At 38.3% G+C, this 20,053-nt stretch overlaps 7 protein-coding genes across 7 annotated transcripts; 5 read left to right on the forward strand and 2 right to left on the reverse strand.

Annotated features, from left to right (window-relative positions):
* Positions 1–128: 128 nt before the first annotated feature.
* SPOG_02142 (inner membrane protein Mdm31) lies at positions 129–2,751 on the forward strand. Its single transcript, XM_013167247.1, has 2 exons — positions 129–2,257; positions 2,304–2,751. Exon 1 carries the CDS (start codon positions 529–531, stop codon positions 2,245–2,247), a length of 1,719 nt encoding a protein of 572 aa, XP_013022701.1. The 5' UTR covers positions 129–528; the 3' UTR covers positions 2,248–2,257; positions 2,304–2,751.
* Positions 2,618–3,552, reverse strand: SPOG_02143 (transcriptional regulator). Its single transcript, XM_013167248.1, has one exon. It carries the CDS (start codon positions 3,298–3,300, stop codon positions 2,869–2,871), a length of 432 nt encoding a protein of 143 aa, XP_013022702.1. The 5' UTR covers positions 3,301–3,552; the 3' UTR covers positions 2,618–2,868.
* Positions 3,553–4,027: 475 nt separating this feature from the next.
* Positions 4,028–7,586, forward strand: SPOG_02144 (metallopeptidase). The gene has a single exon (XM_013167249.1). It carries the CDS (start codon positions 4,256–4,258, stop codon positions 7,403–7,405), a length of 3,150 nt encoding a protein of 1,049 aa, XP_013022703.1. The 5' UTR covers positions 4,028–4,255; the 3' UTR covers positions 7,406–7,586.
* SPOG_02145 (origin recognition complex subunit Orp3) lies at positions 7,535–10,937 on the forward strand. Its single transcript, XM_013167250.1, has 2 exons — positions 7,535–7,734; positions 7,791–10,937. The coding sequence occupies exons 1-2, from the start codon at positions 7,699–7,701 to the stop codon at positions 9,852–9,854; spliced, it is 2,100 nt and encodes a 699-aa protein (XP_013022704.1). The 5' UTR covers positions 7,535–7,698; the 3' UTR covers positions 9,855–10,937.
* Positions 10,938–11,508: 571 nt separating this feature from the next.
* On the forward strand, positions 11,509–14,884 carry SPOG_02146 (transcription factor Hsr1). The gene has a single exon (XM_013167251.1). It carries the CDS (start codon positions 13,012–13,014, stop codon positions 14,674–14,676), a length of 1,665 nt encoding a protein of 554 aa, XP_013022705.1. The 5' UTR covers positions 11,509–13,011; the 3' UTR covers positions 14,677–14,884.
* Positions 14,885–14,961: 77 nt separating this feature from the next.
* SPOG_02147 (Lid2 complex subunit Snt2) lies at positions 14,962–18,487 on the reverse strand. Its single transcript, XM_013167252.1, has one exon. The coding sequence runs from the start codon at positions 18,480–18,482 to the stop codon at positions 15,135–15,137; it is 3,348 nt and encodes a 1,115-aa protein (XP_013022706.1). The 5' UTR covers positions 18,483–18,487; the 3' UTR covers positions 14,962–15,134.
* On the forward strand, positions 18,477–19,899 carry SPOG_02148 (NAK protein kinase Ppk13). The gene is made up of 4 exons (XM_013167253.1): positions 18,477–18,702; positions 18,754–19,220; positions 19,264–19,469; positions 19,528–19,899. The coding sequence occupies exons 1-4, from the start codon at positions 18,491–18,493 to the stop codon at positions 19,762–19,764; spliced, it is 1,122 nt and encodes a 373-aa protein (XP_013022707.1). The 5' UTR covers positions 18,477–18,490; the 3' UTR covers positions 19,765–19,899.
* Positions 19,900–20,053: the final 154 nt, after the last annotated feature.

Below are 20,053 nucleotides of genomic sequence, written 5' to 3' on the forward strand. Positions count from 1 at the left end.
GGGTTTTTAGATAATAACCCAAAGTAATTGCTACAAAATTCTTTTTTCTTAACTTTTTTTTAAATATATTCCTTTTTTATATTTTTTGAAAGGATTGAAAAATTGGTTTCCTATTTCTACAACACATCCAGAATATATTTACCGTGAATCAGGGCTCTCCAAAACTTGTCATTGAACGAACTTGCTGAAACCCGGTTTCAAAGACAAAACTAGTAGTATAGAATCAAGCTCCTTTTTGAAACCTCTACATAAACTTGCTACTAAAGTTATCGTTTACCTCGCGCGTTTTTCTGCTGGAAAAAGTGAAAAATTACATTTTTCATTCTTTTTACAATTGAATTGATCATTCATTTGCATGTTAACTTGCAAATCTGTAATTGACATCCTTTACCACTCCGTATACGTTTTTCTCCAAGAGTCATCTCATCTACTCTATTCTTGAGTTTTTCTGTTATTAACCGAGGAAAACAGTCTTCTTATGATCGAAACATATCCAGATAGCTAATTTTATCTGATAAATTCTAGTTGATGCTTATACCTATTGTAAAGTCATCTGCGAGACTTGTGCAATCTCACGGACATTGGTTAGCTCCTGTTATTACTTATTCGTCAACTTTATATGGATTAGGAGTCAACAGAAATTGTCGCCAGCTGTCTACGTCTAACGCAACTCATTCCGTTCGATATGTAAAGAATGACCGAAAGTTTCTTCCTACCGACCAGGCTCTCGGTACCATACGTTTGCAGAAGGGCTGTCAAAAATTACAAGGATGCTTTCGTTTGTACTCCACAAAAATCCCTTCAGAACAGCGTTTACCTCCTCCGTCACCTGCTGCCTCATTGAAACCACCAAAGAAACCATTGCTTTCACGGGCTTTTCTTAAGATAAAGAATGTTCTTTTTAGGCAAAACAAATTTCTAACAATTGATAATGTTACAGCTTTCTTCAGCTGGTGGCTCGTCAGCCACATTGTTTGGATTATCCTTGGAACGACTACTTTCTTTTCTTTATTGTTATACACACTCAATACAGTGTCGGCTCAAGAGTATTTTGGGAAATGGATTGGACAATTAATGACAAAAAACACGGGTTTTGAGGTTGTCTTTGAGAACGCTATTGTTCCTAATTGGAGAAAGGGTCTTATCACATTTAACAAAATTCAAGTACGAAGGAGGCCAGAGGCTTCATCCAAGAATTTACACAATCCATCAGATAAGCCAAACTACGAAAAAGAATTTATGGCCTTGCGCCAGAGCTACGATTCCACGTCCTCGGTCACTGAAGACATTGCTTTATTGAAGCAAGGAAACTATACCCAATTTGATTTATCCATAGATAAGGCAGATGTTTCTTTTAGTTTTGCAAGGTTCCTGAATGGAAAAGGAATCGTCAAGGAGCTCGTCCTAAGTGGAGTCCGCGGCGTCGTTGATCGAAGGTTTGTGCAATCAGATGTTTCTATAGACCCCAGATCATACCGAAGACAACATAATTGGGGAGATTTTGAAATTGAACGCTTCAAGTTGGAAGATTTACGAGTTACGCTTATGCAACCTGACAATTTTAGGCAGTTTCCTGTCAGCGTTTTCTTTTGCGAGCTTCCCAAGCTCAGGAAGCAATGGTTGTTTTATGATGTAATGAATGCTACGAATTTAACGGGAAGCTTTGACAACAGCATGTTTACGGTACACAGATTGCAGCTCAAGCCGTATTCACCTTATATGAAGCCGTACGAACAATCGCCAGACATGCGACATAGCAGGCTTCGAATTGATAATCTAGCTATTGATCATTTGAATCGAGGGGTTTCAGGAGCTTTCGGGTGGATTAATGATGGATCAGTTGACTTTTCAGTAAATATTTCTTGTCCTCAAGAGCCTGCGAAAAGCATAATTAAGCGTTATTTCCATCAGGTTTTAATGAATGCGAAATTAACAGAGAAGAAAGAAGATCCAGTTCCAGATGTACATTTTGATGTTGATGTTCAATTGCATAATCCGAAAGCGGCTATACCCATTTTCACGAATCAAATGGGTTATGTAAATAATGCTTTACTTCGACCAATTGTCGCTTACATTAATTCTACCCGTACTTTTATTCCTATCATGTGTCATTTATCAAAACCGTTGTCAGACTTTGATGGAAGCTGGACCATTTATGATAGTGGTGTACTGCAAGAAATATCTTCGCAGGTAAGTTTGACCCTATTTGTGTCTGTTAAGACAAAATTGTTCCCAAGGAGTTCATAGGACATTGGAGGTTGGTATTGGCCAGTTAAAGTACGAATATACTAACTCTTTGCTAGGTATATGATTCGTTTGCAGAAGACGTGGTAAACCAGGAACTTCGCAGGAAAAGAATTCGAAAAGTTGGATACTGGAGTTTACAACGTATCCTACATCTCATCCTATTATCTTTGCAGGAATTAGCTCCTAGTCCAGCCCCTTTATCAAATACCTCTTAGCTGTATGACATTACGAATGTAGGGGCATTTAATGATGAAAAAGATTGCCTAACAGAAACCTCAAGAAGAGTTTTTAGAGGAAATACGAATCTCCTTCTTGAGGTTTTCATTCTGTATGTTATATAATAATTTTGTTTTCTAGTTTTTTGATCAATCTTATTTATTATTCATATCCATGATAACCTTTGCTCTGTATGTGGAGATTATATTCTACCGGATTACGATCACTTTTGTACGCTCCTTGGTGGATGATTATAAGAAAAAAAAAGAAAAGAAATGGGTAGTCCGGTATTCATTGAGTCCTCTAATATAGAAAGTAAGAGTAGTAAAGTGGGTTGTCTAAAAGAGAGACGTTCATCAATCATGTAATGAATAAATCGTTGTAGCACAGGCGTTTTGGTAATTTTTATGATGACGATTTTTGGAACGCAATTTCTGTCCGATTTCTCTGACTTTGCTCTCGTTTTTTGATTAAGTCATCCTGAGCCGCTCGTAAAGACTTTGCATAAGCTTCGCTGGGAAGAGCATGAGGAGTCCAAGATGCTGAAGGCATCATAGATGCCGTCGGTTCAGATATACCTGCATATTCTTGCAAAGTATCTAATAATTGGGGATTTAAGAAATTTTCATTGTCTACAAGACGAGCATGAAAGTGGACATTATTCCTTTTTAATGCTAAAAATTGTTCAATCTTCTTCTCCAAAAGGCTATCGGCATTTCCTTCAGGCGATGATGGTATTTCCCAATTATTCGTTTTAGATGGGACCCATAAAGATTCCTCTTTCTCGAAATCTTGTGCTTCTTTCTCCTCGTCTGATTCGTAATTTACTAGTGACATACTTACTTTTTACTGCAAAGATAAATATATGAATTCTTTTACTTGTTTTCCACCAAGTTGCATAGCATGCTCTCCTTTTGGTGGAGTTTTTTATCGAGTCTAAAAAACTTAGCCAAAATACAAACTCGGTTTCTTTTGAACCAAGTATATCAAAGCTATTAATCGCTTGAAACGTAATTTGAAATTATCAAGTTAATGCCAACCGCTTTATCGATTTTCATGAACCAAAGTACCTCCATCATAAAATCGTCAATTCTCTTAGGTAGTGTAAACGAATAAATATATTTGCATATATATATAAGTATATAAAATTTATGAATAGGACTTCAATTCCATCTATCAAATCTGTTTCGTCGAGATTTTATTCAACTTTGTCTCGTTAGCACATTACTTTAACAATTCAATGAATACGAATTCCTACCCAAATATTCTTACTTTTCTTTTCCTTTTTATCATTGATCTATATTTAAGACACAACAAATAGCGTTTCATGACTGTCCCTAATGTCGATAATCATGTGAAACAACTTCAACCAAAGCTTTTGCTATTGAAGCTACCGACATGAAAGTAATGTGCCAAAAAAAACAGTATTCCAATATCCAAAATATCCCAATTAAATATATAGAGACTGTAATACATTTTTTTGAATTTATTTTCATTCATGTAAATAAACAAACCGACCATTAAAGTAACATCGTTACTTTTGGTTTTTCAGGCCTAACCAACAAAAGTATGGAAAAATCCAAGAGCCACCTTTAGGACGCCTACTTGTTTTAAACAGATTTGTTTAAAACAATATAAGTAGGATAGATCTTATAGACGCTTCTTCTAATTGTTTTTTGTTTTTGTTTCTAAGGTATTTCTTCCAGAGGATCAACAACTGCTATCGTTTTGGTTTGGTAACTGGAGAAAGTTCGTTTATAATATCCGTTGAACAGGGCTAATTATCGTACAAATGGTTTCAGAGAAATTTGATTTGAAATTTCGACAAATTGCTTCTGAGCGGCTCTTAAACTATGAAGTGAAAAAATGGGTCAACGATGCCACTGGCTTTACAGTCGCGTGTGTCAATACTCCCACTACAAGAGTCAATGGTTCGTTTGTTGTAGCTACCGAAGCTCACGACAATTCTGGATGTCCTCACACTCTAGAGCATCTGTGTTTCATGGGTAGTAAAAAGTATCCTATGAATGGCATCCTAACAAATTTTGCTGGAAGAGCCTGTGGTGATATAAATGCATATACCGATGTTGACTGTACCGTTTATGAATTATCATCAGCTGAGCAAGACGGGTTTTTAAGACTACTTCCAGTTTTTGCTGATCATGTGTTATTTCCTTTGCTTAGCGAGGAGGCATTCTGCACAGAAGTGTATCATACGAATCAGTTTGGAGAGGAATCAGGAGTTGTGTATTCCGAAATGCAGGATTCGCAAACTTCTGAAGTTGATGTTATGTTTGACTGTATCCGAACGAATCAGTATCCTCCCTCCAGCGGCTATTTTTACGAGACAGGAGGACACCCCGATGAACTTCGTAAGCTATCTATTCAACAAATTCGTGATTACCACAAAGCAATGTATGTTCCTAGCAATATCTGTCTCGTAGTTGCTGGCTCCATCGAGGAAAATCGCCTTCTTGAGATTTCTTCATCAATTGTTAGAGATATCATTGATAATGACTTAAAGACGCCTGAGGACTGGACGCGACCTTGGTCTCAAAAAGACGATAATACTCGAATCACCAATTCCATAGTCAAAAGCGTGAACTTTTCTTCAGAAGATGAATCTACAGGTTCCCTCTCAATTGCGTGGAACGGTCCTCCTTTAATGGATCAATTCAAAATCTTCGCTATACAGACAATTAGTGATTTTCTCAGCGAATCAGCGGTGTCTCCCCTTAAACAGGCTTTTGTCGAAATAGAGGATCCATTCTGCTCTTTTATATACTTTTACGTTTTCCCTAAAGACCCTTGCTCGATTCAGTTATTTCTTGACAGCGTTCCTGTTGAGAAGATCGATGGTTTGGTTGAGAAGGTTCTATCCCTTTTATCAAGCATCGAAACCATTGACATGGATAGACTTCGTGACTACCTAGATACTCAAAAAAATCAATACCTAACCGCCCTAGAGGTGTCTCCTCGCATTTTATTTACCAAGATCCTTACCCTTGATCATGTTTATGGTAGCAGGGATGGATCAGATATTTCAAAATTTATGGAAGGTTTATCCTATAATGAAGAATTGAAGAAATGGTCTGAAAAGGATTGGGTAGATCTCATCCGGTCTACTTTTATCGAAAACCATTCAATTTCGGTCTTGGCGTTGCCGTCATATGAAATGGCTGAAAGAGTAAAACAGGAAACAAACAAAACCTTGACCGACAGGGTGAACTCTCTTGGTAAAGAAGGTTTGGAGGCTTTAGGGCGTAATCTTGCCTGTGCAAAGGCGAAGAATGAGCAAAAACTTCCCTATAATTTGGTCTCCTCTTTCAAAATAACAGATCCTAGTCAAATATGCTTTTACAATTCCACAACTGCTAAAACGAAATGGTCAGGACAATCTTTTGAAAATGACGTTCAAAAATATATTGATTCCGACGGAAAAGAGCTTCCTCTATATGTACAGTTTGATCATATAGATTCATCGTTTATTAGCATAGTTACATATTTCGACACCGCTGATATCCCACCTGCTTTAAAGCAATATCTTTCCGTGTTTGCTAAATACATACAAGCAGCTCCTGCAGAACTAGAAAATGTAGGTTTCATTTCTCACGAAGAAGTTGTAAAGCGACTTGAACGGGATGTCGTGCTTTTTGATGCATCTTTGCTCTATGATAAAGCTTCTTGTTCATATTCTTACTATGAGACGAAGCGAGAGTTATTTTATTTAGAATGTCGGGTAACTAGAGAGAATTACCAAAAGGGTATTTATTGGATTGGAACATTATTGACTGCTACTGTATGGGACAAGAATAGGTTACTTTCTATTATAAATCAATTGTTGGCCGATATTCCGTATCAAAAGAGGGATGCTGAGTATGTTCTGCCTTCCTATGTTGACATTAGGTTGTACAATGAGAACTCTTTGAAGTATTCTTTGAATACATTAAGCCAAGAAAAAGTTCTCCGTGAACTCCGTCAAAAGCTCAGCGATAATGCTTCCGAAGTTTTTTCTGCTTTTGATGATTTGAGAAACCATTTGTTGCAATCTATGTGCCCTCGCGTTCATGTGATAGGTGATATACTAGGAACGAACGATGCTGCCTCTTCATGGACCAACTTTGTATCTCAGATTCTTCGAAACAAACCCTTCGACTCTCAGTTGTCTTCTTCTCCTTCCTTTTCTAGACTCTATTTACAAGAGAATGAATTTAAATCTCCAAGCTCTCTCACTATTATACCTATGCCTTCTAATGAAAGCAGTGATTTAGTTGTTGCCATTCCTGGTATAAAAAGCTGGAATGATCCGGATCTCCCCATCATAGTTTTGATTGCAAATTACTTGGGTTTAATGGACGGTCCTTTTTGGAACAGAATCCGTGGTTCTGGTTTAGCATACGGATTCAATATGGGAATAGACATTGACGGAGGGTTATTATTTTACTCTATTTTGACTTCTTCTGATGTTTACAGAGCTTGGTCATCAAGCAAAGATCTATTAAATTCAATCATTTCTGGAAAGGTATCAGTTAACAGCTTTGACTTGGAGTCGGCAAAGTGTATGGCATACAGTACAGTTTCAGAACTTGAAAATAATGCCTTTTACTCCGCTAAAAACTCATTTACTTTGCTTTCGATTAAAGATTTAGGAAAAGAATGGGATCGCCTATTCTTGGAAAGGATTGCCGCTGTTACGATTGATGAATTTATGGAAAACCTTAAAAAGTACTGTTTGCCTTTCTTTTCTCCAAACAACGATTTCGCTGTTATCACCTCTTCACTCTCAAGACTAGACCAGACCGTTTCTGAGTTCCAATCTGAAGGATTTGATGTTACGGTGAAAAGTATTCATGAAGTTCAAGGTTTAGACCCTAGTTCTGAAGATGAAGAATCTGAAGATGATGCTGAGACTATGTCTGCATCTTCTGATGAAGAGAAATAAATATGTATATTCTGTCTTGATGGCTATGTTTCTCTGAAGTAATCAAAAATAAAAAATGTTTATTTATTCATTTATCGAATATATTTTACAGAATAAATTTAGGATATTGAGTTCTTTTTACAGATGTTTGTGGGGTTAAGCGTAGCTTATTCTTATAAGATAATTATAGTAGCGATGCGAGCTGCTGTTTCAGTCGCGGCTCTAAACGAAAAACCTATTGACTTCAGTTTTTAAATGGAAAATTATTAAGTGTCGCTTGTTAGTATTTAACCTAAAACAAAAATCTTTAAAAAATGGCGTCTGTTTTAAAACACGACACCGTTAGCAAGGTATTTTAGGATGAGTAGTAAGAGAAGTGTTTCTGAAACTAATGGTTGAACCATAGGGATGTTATTATGTAAAACCGCGTAGGAAAGAAGAAAAACAGCCTCTTCAGCTAGACAACCTATTTGTTCCTTTGATAGGGAATCAAGAACCTCTGGAATGGGTCAATTTACGAAAGAAACTTTGCAAGAGCGTCATGCAAGAATTAAGCAGTGTTGTTCATCAAGCAACTTCAGAGAGCAATGCCAAAGTGATTCAACAACTAACAGAGCATGCACTGAAGAGTAATCCAGAAGGACAAAAACTAAAGGCCGCGATATTGTGTGATGGAAGCAGAAACACATTTCATCTTCGGTTTTTTGAACAGCTTAAATTAAAGCTTTATCAGCTTGGATTAAAGAGATTCGTTGTGCTGGATCTCAAGAACCACAGAGATCTAAAATCCTGCTTTCGACAAATCAAAGGCGGGTCTTTGGGCCTTGGAATTCTATCTTATGATATGGAAGAGTTAGGGGAAAGTATTACTTTGGTTTTACAGAATGTAGAGGACTGTGATAGGCGATTACTAAATGCTTTGATGGAAGCCCTCAATATGATTTCGCAAAAGTCCAAGGATCATCATGTTTATCTGATATTCAATTTAAAAGTACCTCTGGAACTTTTTGATGCATCACTTGACTCTGTCTTTTTTAGCCATGTCCAGCCCGAAGTATTTAACATGAAAGCCACGACAGATATCCTTGAAAGTATATTTACTCTCGTCGAGGAAAATCTAAGTTTAAAGTTTGGATGGAGAACTAGGAAGCTTTTTCGGTCGATGTTTTACGAAAGATCCTGGAGCGTTGAAAAAGTTGTTGGTTGTTTACGCTACGGTATACTTACACATTTCTATGGAAATGCTCTTAGTCCTTTACCTTATTTAATTCAGAATAACCAAACAGGTGCTGTCTCTACCTTTTACGTATCTATATTACGCACTGTTCCAAGCTTTCAGCATCGGATAGAACAGATGTTACGGGAAATGGGAACATCTGGGAAAAAAATTATTCAAGATTTATTGGAAAATGACGATGTGTTTTTGGAGTACATTAAAAGCACATTCCAGGAACTGGCAAGGCGAGAAAGCTTTCTGCGTAAGCATGTGAAATGCTGGCAGGAGCTGGAAACACATATGAGTAGGCCAACAAAGCTAGCATTTGGAGAGTATATGGAGGTTTTTCTTGAAGGGCTATGGTTTGAAAGCGAACAATATGAAACTTTTCGGAAAGATATATTGCGATTAAATTCTCATCAAGCACTGGCTTGTATGGAACACCTGAATAAGCATATGTTTTCTGGACCGAGAGTGGGTAAAGGACTCAACCTTGCGGATGAGCTTGAACATCTTGTGGATTCTTCCAAAAATAAGTATCTAGAAACGGTGGAGATGCGAATGAAGAATTATAGCGGAACGGAACATACTCGAAAAGTTATGGAAACAGGATTTGACAAGAGCATTCTTCGGTACTCAAGGTGGTTAAAAGAATTAGTGCAATTGTTGGATGAAGAGATTGAGCATGGGATGTTGGGAACGCAAGGTATGGATGCATATCCGTTTTATGAGGTTTTCTTCTTTGACTATCGGCGACCGCTAGAACAAGGGTTTTTGTCTGGACACCAACGAAGCGTAATTCATAGCTCGTGCATGAATCCAGAGTATTACATTGGTATGCAGAGGATAAGTGACACAGAAGAGAAAAATGAAGCGAATTTAAAACAGAATAAACCATGGCTGCCGGACCTATCTATTCTATACAAGCTGTATAGTGAGTCAGGAGCATTTTTGAATTTGTATGATTGGTACATGGCATTTTCAGAAAACTTACAAGTGTTGGCTACGGAGGAGCGGCTGCCCACAAAACGAAGGTTCACAGAGGAAAGCGAAGCCGACTTACCCAAAGATGAAATGAACGCCAAACCAGACAGGCAATACGTACCAATGGAAGTGGATGAGAATTCAAACAAGGAAAGCGTTGAATTACAGTCTCGATTTCTGTTTGGGCTCGAAGAATTACGGTTTTTAGGGTTAATCAAACCGACAACGCGCAAGACGGACCACGTAATGAAGACAATTTATCATCATTAAAGGATGTTAACCAAAGTGTGTATATGGATGAGTACAAACAAGAAGCACTCTCTACCCTGTGACAAGCAATCAAGAAACTGTACGACAGTAGACTTTTGAACATAGGGTCATTGCTGAAATATTGGTTTGACATATTGTACTGTGTTTATACGATATCACTTGAACCCGCATAGGAAAGACGAAGGAGTAGGATCCTTAGAGTGGAAAGCGAGTGAATTGAAGGGGACTACGAGTGGACGGTTCCCTGGGGTAAGGTTCATAGCAATTAGGGAAACGGTTCGATTAAGAATTCGGAGGAGGAACTAATGACAAAAAGGTTAAATGAAACGAGCATACTCCTGACCGAAAGCCGAGGATCTAACCTTTTGGGAATTTTAGCGAAAAAAAAACATACACGTTGGAGAGAAAATGAATACGCTAGTTTATGCAACTGGTGCAAAGAATCATTTGTTAACCAGAAGCTTTTTTTTTAACATATAATTGTTGATTTTTTCTGAGGTACTTTTTCTTATAGATACACAATGACAAAGTTCATTGGAACACGAGCAGCAACATAAACGAGAAGAAGCTTAACGGATACTCCTGATTTTGGGAAGTGAATAAACCAGAGTTTCCAAATAGCAACAAAGAATTCACCCCGTAAACATCGAAGATCCCGTCGTCTGTTGCTAACCCAGAAGAAGGAAGCGAGAGCACAGCAACATACGTGATCAACAACTTTCCGTTAAAAAGAGGAGTAATGATCCTTTGTAAGCATAAGCAACCCGGATAAAGAAGGAGACAAAGGGGGAACGACTGGATAGCGTACTATTTTAACGAATCAACAATCAACAAACCAATAATCATCCGATCAACAGAAGTGTTTTCTCTCGATTTTCTTTATTTCTTTGTTTTCCTATTGTCTGGATGCGTCGAGATACTTAGGGACGAAAACAAAGCGATTAATGTTTGATAACGAGCAAGGTGAACGTATGAGGTAGCGAGTATGTGACGGACGAGAGACTAGACTAGACCAGGCCCGCTTAGATTGGGAGTAAGGATGCGAACTAAGAATATAATAGCAATGACAAAAGGTGAAAGGGCATATTCTATTCGGTCTTTAATTCCTATTGAACTATAACGGCCGAAATTTAATTGCTCATTGCGAAGTCATCATCCCCATCCCTTCTTTAGCAAGTTGTTTTCCCGAAATAGACCAAATCTAAGGATAAGGAGGTTGGCTATCAAACTCTAAAATGGAAGAAGATAAAATTTAATTCTCCTTATTGAAACCAACGCTTCCCTAAGGGTATGCAAAAAGTTTGCCTTTTCTCCTGCCCCAGAATATAACAAAGAAATCCCAAAAGCCCCAGGTAATTTTTATCCTTTTTTATTTTTTGTTTCAGTACCTTTCAACTGGGGTACATACTAACCCTATTATTGGAGATTATTCCCCATAATCAGCATAGGAATACGTCAGGGAGGAGGTTACTATCTGACTTCTTGCCCAATAAGCTTGAAAAACAACCGAGCAGAACCCCGCTGCTTTCGGATAACGATGACGAGAAATAAAAGAAAAATTTTGAAAAGGAATGTTGAAGAAAGAGATGAATCAATCCAGCCGTGTATTGACAATTGCATAAAGAACATTTAAACATATTGTTTATGCATCTCCAAAAAAGCTAGAATGTCTTGTTAATTCATGACTTGGTTGTATGTTGCAATTCTTCCTGCAAGCACGCAGTCAATTTAAGTTGTCTAGATGCGTGTACTCCGAGCCATGACAGACACTCAAATTTAGCGAGAAGATCCAAAGTTTTGAACCCGTACAGAATGAAATCGACATGGTTAAATTTGACACGTATCCAGTGGCAAGTAAAAAGCCTTCTTTTTACTTGCATGAAAGAAAAAAAAACTTTTCAACTTTCTTTTACCTTGTGTCCTTGGGTTTGCCCTTCTTTTCTTCGGATACACTACGATGGTTTCCGTAAGGGGTTTCTGGACCTTGTTTCGTAATATGAACCCCCTCTTTTTCCCCTCTTATTATAAGTCGCCTACGTCATCGTTTTCTTAGCTTTATCTGGGGAAACTTTATAAAGGTCCCGCCCAGTTTATACCATACATGACGAAAAGGGAGGAGATATACTGTTTAGCCTATCCTATTGATGTTTCGTTTCTTGTTTCTTCCGAGCCAATTAGCGAATTCCGCACATTTCAGGGGTTGTTAGTTGAATGATCGTGAAACCATCGTTTATATACTGGTGTTGGTCTCTCTTTGTTGCAGAGCCAAACTATTATCTCGTTTCATTAGGATTCTTACCTACCTATTATCGTTTCGTTTGTGTTTATATTTCATTTATTTACACACTTTATTGGTAGGTCCTCTTATTTCGTTTGTTTCTTTCTTTTTTTTATTGGGTGTTTCGTCTCATATATAATAATTGGGTTTATTATTATTTCCTTTTTGTATACCCTTCCTTTGCCCGCCGAGCCTTTACCCGCTATTATTTTTTGTCTTTCCTTTCCTGTGTCCACTTTCTCAATCTCTTACTGTGGTAGCTCTCTCTTGTTTCCCTAGAGTTAGTTTGTTTACTTTTTTTCTTGGGGTCTAGGCTCGTTTTCTTCTTTTTCATTTGCATTGTTCTTTCTACTTTTTTGACTTGTCAAGTTTCTATCATTCTTCTCGTCTTTTTATTTTTGTTTATATTCAGACTTTGCATCTGTCTATTTGCTTTAGAAAGAACTCCTAGCACATCCTTTGGTTGTGTATTTACTGTATCCTTTGTGTATTTCCTTCTTCTTCTGGGTTGAATTGTTTTTCTCTTGTCTCTTGTCTCTGCCTTGGTTTTGGTGTTCGTTTTCTGTCTTTTCGTTTGGTCAATCCTGTCGATCTCTGGTTTTCTAAAAGATTCGTTATCGGTAACCTTGTTTCATTCTTCCTTCTTGGGTTTCATACGGGCTGAATTCTGTCACTGGTTCTGTCGCCGCCTTTGTTCACTTTATTGTTAATTTTTTTACTTATCTACTTGAGCTCTCTTTCTCCCTCTCTCTCTCTTCTTAGCTCGTTTGCATGACCAGGGTCTAACATCTGTGTTTTTCATTTCGTCTCTTATTCATTAAAATCCTTGTTATTCTTTTATTGTTTTCCTTCTCTACTACCAGTCGTCCATTCCCTTTTATGTCTAACAACGTATCGTTTTTGTCTGCCCCACCTAACCCAAACTACTCTTTCCCCTACACCTATCCCTCCAATCCCTCTTCGACCGCACCTTCCCAACAAGTCGCTCTTCCTTCTTCTTCGAATCCTTTGTATTCATATCCTTCTGCTCCTGTTACATATCCTTCTTCTTCAAACTCCTCTGCTACTTCCATCAATGTCCCTCCTCCACACTCTTCTTTTTCCGCTCCCAACCATCCCCATTCCCTTCCTGCCATTACTTCTTCCTTTTCTCTTTCATCCCTCTCGTCTGCCGTCAATCCTGCCCAGCCCTCCAACGATATTCCCTTATCCGAACCGCTTACCTCTTTTCTCCCTGCATTCTCTCAGGGATCTCCCAAATCAAACATCTCTCCACCACAGCCTTCTACCTCAGCCCCTATCAGCACTCACATAGACTCAAATACTTTTGATGCACACAAACAATCCTATGCCTCATCTCCCTACTACTCCAATACATATCCCGGAACTTCTTCATACTATGCATTTGGCAAAGACCCTGCTAATGATTGGTGTCCCGACATGGAGGGTCATCAACTCCCTCTCTCTCATCCAGCACCTGCCTATACTGACAGACCTCTATATAAACGTTATTCATCTGGTTCTTTAAACCCCAATTATAAGTCACCTCACGTTGATTCCGAAGCTTACCATCTTCCTCATACCAACGACCTGCGTAGGCAGCGTTCTTACTTGACTTCCTCGGATTCTTTTACCCTTCCTTCTTTTCCCAGAGATTATTGTCCTTCTTCGGAGCCCTCTCTCGTTATGGCACAACCTTCCAGTGACTCTGTTGCTGCAAGTGTACCTTCTTATAGCACGCTGGTTTCGCACTTACCTCCTTCACCCAATCTGACCCCTGTTAATATCAGTTTGCCCATCGTCTCTCCTGATTCTTCTGTGGATACCCGGGAGAGGAAAGAGAAACTGCCAGGTACTTCCTCCACGTTCTTCTTCGGCACTCCTTCACCAAGGGCTGCCTCTGAAAAACCAGACGTAGAAAATGTTCCTTCCTTACCGTCTCTGCGGGACCCCGTACTGCTAGACGATGCACAAAAGTCAGTGTTAAGTAAAAAACAGAGCCCAAACAAAACAAGAAGATCGTCGCGTTCCAAAATACAAGCCCCTCGTTCACCAGGCGGCACTTCTTTTGTTTGCCATATCTGTCAGAAAAAATTTAAGCGATCCGAGCATTTACGTAGGCATATTCATTCCCTTCACACTACCGATAAGCCCTTTGTTTGTTTTTGCGGGAAACGCTTTTCACGAAGAGATAATTTACGGCAACATGAGAGAATGCATGCCAATTCTGGCTCTTATTTTACTCGGTCCTTAAAGAATAGTAATTTGTCTCCTATTTTACCCCCTGCATCCTCCATTGCCCCAACCTCCGTGCCAATGTCTGTGAAGGATCCGATGTTAAACAAGTCTCTTTTAAGCGAGCATCATCCTGTCCTACTCCCTAAGGTCTCCTTGTTCCCAATGTATTCTTCTGCTGATCCTAAAACGCCCGTGGCGTATCAGGGTGCTAATAACAGCACTATGCCAATCGTGCAACTTCCTATTACTGCTCCTAATAATTTACCAGTTGGTATGAATGATGACTATAATTTCAGTACTATGTAAAAATATTTATAAAAATAGAACAAAACCATGTCATATACCCTTTGTTGTGGATGTGTACCATAGGGTGGATTATTATTATACTAGAGAACGTGGTTATTTATTAAAGCTTGATAACTATTTTACCAGGACGTAATTAATTGTTCCAACTTGTATTATTTTAATTTTAATTTTAAAAGTGTCTATTACTTTAAATATGATAAATGTTTTTACAGTATTTCATTCCTATACCTTTTGATTCTCTATGAGTGGACAGTAGCCAACACATATTAGTCTTTAAAAAACAATGCCCATATACCAAAAACTTTTATTAACTCAATCACAGTACTAAATAAAGAAAACGAAAACGAAAAAGTGAAAGAGAATGCGAAACATCACTCATACATTTATGCACATTAGAAATAATCATATCCCATCCCAAAATAAATTAAATAAATATATCCCGTAAAATACCAAAAAAATTAAACATTCGTAATGGGTAACTCACTTTCCGGGGAACGGTGGAAATAACACATATGACAAAGGCCTCCCGGCCACCAATATGGACTCATTGTCGTCGAACATTTGCTACAACTTTCTTCAAATAATTGTTGCTCTTCCAAGGGTGTATAAGTTTGAGCTGCTTGTAAGAAATAGAATGCGTGTTTGCTGTTCATACTTTCTAAATAAGCCTTCCAGGAATTTTTACCCAGCGACGGTATTGTGCTTGTGCGAGGTATAAGATTACGAGGGATATTAGCATGGCCGCGAAACACGACTGGCTTCAAAGAAAGGTAAGGAGATAAATCCGCTTCATTGCTGGTGACCGAGTAGCTGTTAAAAAACGACAATGTCGACATCCCAATTTCAATATTGTATTTAGGCGTATCTCTTCGAATTAAATCAAAACAGAGGTTCCATCCAGATTTTAACGCACAGCTTATATGAGCAAGCGATGCGTTATTATTATGGCAAGACACAACCACGCCACGGCCAAGTTGACATATTTCACAAGTATTAGCCCAAACATCCGATGGTAAACTACCAATTCCTAGAACGGGCTCAGATTCATCGTTTGAAATTATAACACCAGGTGTCCAAGCAGCACACAACATATGAACCCAATTTCCTTCTACAGTCCTTTTCATTGATAATTGCGGATCCGTTTGACAGCATAATAAACACTCAGGGGTACTATCAAGTCCAAACTTCGTAACAAAGGTACAACTTTCACATAACCACTGAGTACTTTCTATAGAATGATGAGATTTGGTGTTATTGTTCGCCGCACTTCTAGTTGATCGACTAGTAGATATCATGGACATCAATTTCGGTTGATCGTCTGCCCCCTTTTTTAAGCCCTGGCACGATGTGTGAACAATTAATCCACATCGGTGACATCCAATTAAATCGTCGTAGTTGTTTCCTCCGCATAAATTGCATTCTTTCTTTGTTATCAATGCCGGTAATGAAGCTTCGACTTTGATCTTTGAAGTACCATTTCTCGGATTTCTATTAAGTGGGCTTTGAAGACGCGGAGAACTTTCGCTTGCTGATTTAACATTGTTAGCCTTATGACTATCAATAGTCAGTGATGGCGATACACCTGGGCTATCGTCACGAGTATGGTGACTGTTGCCTATATTATGGATATTAGCAAACAATTGCTCCCATTCTAATATTCTTCTTTTGACAACTTTCTCAGTCGAACGACCAAACTCAACACCTAATGCTTTTTGCGAGGTGGTTGCATAGTACTTCCATATAATACCACACCTTTCACAGAATATAACAAGTTTATTCTTATCTTTATTAGTGTTATCCGTCCCTGGACCGACAAACCATTCAGAGCTTTTGCGACTTTGGCAATTGCGGCAGACCATAGGCTTTTTATATCTTAGTAATTTAGAAGGATCATAAAGCTCATAGTTAGAAAACAGTGTGAACTTTTCTTCCCAACTTCCTTCTCTTTCCTTCGTTGCAGCAAAATCCTTCAGAATTGCAGTCCCCTTCGCAGATATACTCCACGCCAAATAAAATTGTAAAAGTTCTTTTAAAGAGCAGCGGGCCTCCAAAGAACGATGTATAACGTGCAAAGACCCTCCATAGGCTTTCACAAGCTCCCCGAATCTCTTTTCATCAATTTGTAGGGACTCCACGTTTGGAAAATCACTTCCTGTTATGAGTCTCTGCAAATTGTCAAGAGCATTCGTCATATTCAGCTCATTTTGGTATAAGAATGCCATGGAGACATCTAAAAGCACGAATGGAGAAATCGCAATCTTTAAGTTCTTCCATTGATTCCAACTTTTTCGTAAATAGTCATCTAAATCCGAATCATCAAGCTCTAGAGGAACTAAAAGCATTCCTCCGCGTAGGGATGGTTCAAAAAAAGGGAATAGAAATCCCTTTAAATGTATGTTTTTTAAGAATGGCCATTTGGCAAAAAAAGAGGGCAGGTCTGATTTGGCATTTTCTAAAGAACGCACGTTTTGATCAATCTCTTCATCCGCAGTAGTCAGTAATCTAGGAGCTTTTGAATGAAGTTCAACCGTAGAAGAAAACCCTGGAGATGTGGCAGAGCGGACGCGGGAAGGATACAAGTCAGATTCACTTTCATCATCAAAGTCACTTCGTAAATCTATGTAACGCATGTTCCACGGGAGGCGGCGAAGCTTTGAAAAGGAACTGCCTGGTACTGATTCTAAGGGTGATACGACCACTTCAGTAGAAGAGCTCAAAGTATCATCTTTTTCTATATGATTATCAGGAGTCGCCATGGAAGAAAAGTTTGAGGGTGTATGCATGTCAGAGTTATTAGTTTCATCATTAGTATCAGTATCTTCTTTTACCGAAGAGACTGATGTTTCTATTGGTTGGGATTCACTAGGCGTCATCAATGTAGCGGAGTTTCGTAGGGAAGATTTTTTTTGTCGATGTGAAACAGAACATAATGCACAAGTCCAGCCAAAACCATGAGGCGGCTTTTTTACCAACGGCGGATGCACACATTTCATATGATAATGTCTCTTGCAGTCTGCACATTGTACCGAAAAATCTAAAGAACACCATTCGTCGCAGACGTTGCAAAGTCGGGGTGCTTCCATCAAGGCTCGTCCTTTCCCTAACTCTACAATAGCGAAATCATAGTTATTTTGTAGTTGGAAAAGAGTGTGTTTAGGTAGATTTGTTATATTATGGACAGGTAGTAAGTCGAAGACCTTATTGATATTTTGATCAAACAGGCGGTCATAATGAAATGATTTCGGCTGTCTTGTATATTCATCAAAATTGTGAATTTCTGTTTTGTGTTTCACGCTTACGAGTTCTTGGATGAATCCAATATTGTATATATCGCTGTGCATACTAGCGTACAAAAGACGCGTATCAGAAGAATTTCGTTGAATATCACGTGGCCGAAAAAACCAATTCAAACGGACAGAGTCATACAAGTTAGTCCCAAGACAAGATTCGGATTTTTCAAAAGACATAATTCGAGCTATTTGAAATGGTTCGCCAGCAAACGGCGAGGACACAAACACAAAGTCATTGGGTTGAATTCGTTCGCCATTCAATAGTGTACAGTACACAATTCCATTTCTAGGTAAAGGTTCCAACTCAAAGACTCCCGGACTGTGTTGAATTTTTGTCCTTACCTGCTCTGGAAGGACAAATCTTTTATTTGTTCTTTTCTGCTGATTTTCCGGCGTCACGTAAGCTATGGTAATGCTATTTTTTAATCGTTTAATAACCAATCTTCTAATGCCATGTTTCTGCAGTTTCTCATCCGTTTTCATACTCTGTTCACGGCTTTTTTCTTGTGCATGCATGGCGGTAGATGGCACTTTGTAAAGTGGCCTTCATTGAGTACTTAACTAGATGCCACTTAAACGAGGGTAAATTTGGAACACCCTTGGAATACAAGAAAATGCAATCCTTTTTAAAGAATACATGGAATTCTATCAATCCGTTAATTTCTTCGCTACTCAACAATGAACTGATCGTTTTAAAAGATGAGCAGTATAAAGTGCTTCAACTACTCGGTGAAGGGTATGCCAATAATACAGAAAAAGAAGAAAAAGGAAATTAATATATGTATAGAGGATATGCGTTTGTGTATCTTGTTGAGAATGTGAACAGTGGTGAAAAGTTTGCGTTGAAAAAGATTAAATGCCATTCAGGTCGAGAAGGTGTTCAAAAAGCATTAATAGAAGCAAAGTTTCATGAAGAATTCAACCATGCCAATTTACTAAAAAGCATACATGTTCAATTGCAAAAGGAGGTCGATGGTGTTCAATATGTTTATATTATGTTTCCCTTTTTTCAAAAAGGCACTGTTGCGCAGATTGTTCAGAGTCAACATAAAAAGAATACTTTTATTCCCAAACGAATTATCTTGAGCTGGTCCCTATGTCTTTTACAGGCTTTGAAATATCTCCATAACGGGGGTGAGGACTCTGCTTCTGAAGATGCAGTGGATACAACAAACCTAATTGATTTACAATTAGAAAACAAGCCCATGAAAAAAAAGAGAACCAATAGCTATCTTCATGGAGATGTGAAACCTGGTACGTCGCAAGCAGAGGAGAAAACTAACAGAATTAAAATTAGAAAACTTACTTTTGAGCGACGATATGAGAAATGCCGTTCTTACAGATTTTGGAAGCATCTGTAGGATTCCTTCTATTATTTCAAATAACTCAGAGGCTATAAGTTTTGAGGATAAAGCCTCAGAAAACTGTACTATGCCTTATCGAGCTCCCGAGCTTTTCCATGTAAGACCAGGTTCTATAATTACAGAGAAGGCAGATATATGGGTAATCAAAGAAAGAAAAAAAAGCAACGCAAGGAAGGAACGTAAGCTAACAAATATAGAGTTTTGGTTGCACTTTGTATACAATCATGTTTGGCTACACTCCTTTTGAAAAGCAAGTCAGTCAGGGAGGTTCTTTGGCTTTAGCTGTTTGTAACGCACAATACTCTTTTCCATCCGAAAATCCCTACGAACCGAGGCTGTCTAATTTAGTCTGTGCATGCCTACAGTTGAATCCTGAACAACGTCCATATGCAGATGATTTAATCCATGCCATTAAAGGAATAATGAACGGTTAATATACAAAGTATCGTTTGGCGGTTACGGAATCTATTTGGATAGATATTAGAAAATTCATGTTTTCTTTGATTTCATACAATAATAGCTAAGGAATCGTAATATTTATAAAATACCTTCTATGAATTGATTGTATATACATGGATGAACTTTGTAAATTCGCCTCAGAAATTCATGTTTGGCCAAAAACTTTTTCAGCATTCAAGCGACGTTAATACGACCTTGTTGGAACAAGAATGACAAAAACTCATTCATCACTGACGAATTTACATTGCCTATGTGTTCAGCTTG

Source organism: Schizosaccharomyces cryophilus (assembly GCF_000004155.1).
Source record: "Schizosaccharomyces cryophilus OY26 unplaced genomic scaffold supercont4.2, whole genome shotgun sequence".
In the NCBI taxonomy this organism is placed as follows: domain Eukaryota; kingdom Fungi; phylum Ascomycota; class Schizosaccharomycetes; order Schizosaccharomycetales; family Schizosaccharomycetaceae; genus Schizosaccharomyces; species Schizosaccharomyces cryophilus.